Genomic DNA, 2314 nt, shown 5'->3' with positions numbered 1-2314 from the left:
CATCCATGTTCTTCCCAAACAGAAAAGCTGGTTTTATATATATGTATACACACACAAGTACCATTTACATTTGTTACTTTGAGCAGTTTCCTGGTTTGTTTATAGGAATGTATAAAGAAACTGGAGTTTTGGTTATATTTTTATATTTGTAAAGCCAAAGTTTGACTAAAATGGTCAATGTTTTTTTTTTAAGTTCTTATTTCAATAAAAGCATTTAACACTGAACACCTAATTGTTTGGGATAGTCCTGTGTGGTGGGGTGCTAAACTTGATGTTTCCTTGTCTGTGGTCAGGTCCACTGGGTAAGGGACCAGCTTGGCATAGTGGCAACGACCAGATGATCCGGGCTGTGGATGCTGTCCTCCCCTTCCCCTTCTTTTCTTGTCCCTTAGCATGTCCTTAGTAGATTCAGTTACCTGCAGTTGATAGAGTCACTGGATTCAGAGCCCAAAGCCTGGGATACTGAAAGTCACAACACAGTTAGTGCGTTGACTACATACTGTCATATCATTAGCAACTGTTTCTTCATTATAGGATTATAAGTGTGAACTACTGTAATCTGGCTTTTGGTTAAGACTTTGGAGAGATGGCTCAGCAGTTTAAGAACACTGGCTACTCTTCCAGAAGACCCAGGTTTGAATCTCAGCACCCACGTGGCAGCTCACAACTGCCTGTGATTGCAGTTCCAGAGGATCTGAAACCTGGTGGGCACCTGCATACACGTTAAACATAAATTCATGCAGTCACAGACACATAAATATGCATAATAAATAAGTCTTTAAAAAGACTTTATAGGGTTTGTTCTTGAAAAACACAAAACCAATCATAAGACTGGTAATTACTCTGTGGCATACTCCACAAGTTGAGGCAGGCTTGTCACTTCAGGAGTTCAAAACTATCCAGACCCTATTAAAAATAAACCTTCCAGTAATGCAGAGACAGGAGAGGGAGGAGGAGAAGGGGAGGCAGAGACAGAGATAGATGGGAGCTCATTGGATGTAGTGGTTCATGCCTGTCATCCTCCAACATTTAGGAGGTTCAGGTAGAACTGCCTCAAGCTGGAGGCCAGACTGGGCTAGAGTAAGAACAAGTGTCTCAAACAGCTTGAGAGAAGGATGAGGGGCAAAGTACTTTTTTTTTTTTTTTTTTTTTTAGGAAGGCCACTGACTTTATTAGTCTAGAAATGTTTATAAGGAGAGTGACTATTTTTGCCAAAAAAAAAAAGGGGGGGGGGAGCCAAAGGGCATCCAACAGATGGTGAAGGGAGGGAGAAAGGGGCCAGAAATCCATTCAGGAAAGCTGGTAGCTGTTGCCATCGACCTGCAGGGGGAGGAGGGGCAAGGCATGCAAGGGCAAGAATTCCAAAATGGATGAAAGGCTGTGGGGAAGAGAACTCCCAAAAGACCCCGGAGTACAAAGGAGGTGACTGTGACAACAGCAATCTTTTCCTTCATGGGGACAGGGAGGAGCCCCACCCAGCTGCCGACTCTGCAGACTAGATTCTGTGGCTGGGGGAACTGAGGAGTCCCCAGAGTGCACTACAAGAAGGCATCGCACCATTCTCGAAGGCACCCAAAGCAGTCCCGGGACTGCTTGGCATTGGCACCACACGTGTCTTTCAGCCATTCTCGGAAGAGGTCTTCGTCTTTCTTTAGCACCAGAAACTGGCCAAGAACAACATAAGCCTTATCAAAGCCCCTTTCCTCCAGCTTCTTGCCCAGGACTTCACCAATCCCGGCCAGACTCCCCACTGGCTTTTCCCCCATGGGCTCTGCCACGAAGTCTCGGTGCTTTTGGGAAGTTGTCATCTTGATCAGGTTTAACCGGCAGCTCCGGCTCTGGTAACGGCTGCTCGCGCTCAGTACTTTTTTTTTTTTTGAGGGGAAAAGAAATAGAACAAAAACAAAGCCACACACACACACAACCCAAAAAAACATTTAAAGTCTTTTGCAATCTTGTAAAATGCAGCTGGGTTGGATTAACTTCACCTGTTACACATATTGGACTTTCAGAAAGCCTAAGCTTCTGAGATTAAAAAGGCAGCTCTGTTATTGGCAATATGAGAGGACAAGTTTGGGATCTAATATTACTCTTTTGTGGCTTGGATCGGATGTGAATCACAAATGTGTATAGTTTAAAAATCACGATCTGACCTTGTGAAGTAGAACACTTCCCTGGGAAATTACCATCCTCATTTCTTAAGAATAAAGCTTTCCATTATTTGGACAATAGTGTTAAGGCTTTGTTGTAGTTATTTTTTGTTTTGTTTTCTCTTTGGGGGTCTGCCACCCAGCTCCCAAATAAACACATGGAG

The 2314-nt window shown here is 43.8% G+C and overlaps 1 protein-coding gene across 1 annotated transcript; it reads right to left on the bottom strand.

The window, feature by feature from the left end:
* Nucleotides 1-1382: 1382 nt before the first annotated feature.
* LOC126502960 (barrier-to-autointegration factor) lies at nt 1383-1881 on the bottom strand. The gene has a single exon (XM_050144377.1). The coding sequence runs from the start codon at nt 1806-1808 to the stop codon at nt 1539-1541; it is 270 nt and encodes an 89-aa protein (XP_050000334.1). The 5' UTR covers nt 1809-1881; the 3' UTR covers nt 1383-1538.
* Nucleotides 1882-2314: the final 433 nt, after the last annotated feature.

Source organism: Alexandromys fortis, unplaced genomic scaffold (assembly GCF_014885135.2).
Source record: "Alexandromys fortis isolate MF-2015 unplaced genomic scaffold, M_Fortis_MF-2015_v1.1 scaffold_1, whole genome shotgun sequence".
NCBI lineage: Eukaryota > Metazoa > Chordata > Mammalia > Rodentia > Cricetidae > Alexandromys > Alexandromys fortis.
This window is presented reverse-complemented; position numbering and strand designations above follow the sequence as displayed.

Excerpts from the sequence above, each read along its gene's own strand:
- LOC126502960 (XM_050144377.1), bottom strand. The coding sequence starts at position 1,808 with ATGACAACTTCCCAAAAGCACCGAGACTTCGTGGCAGAGCCCATGGGG.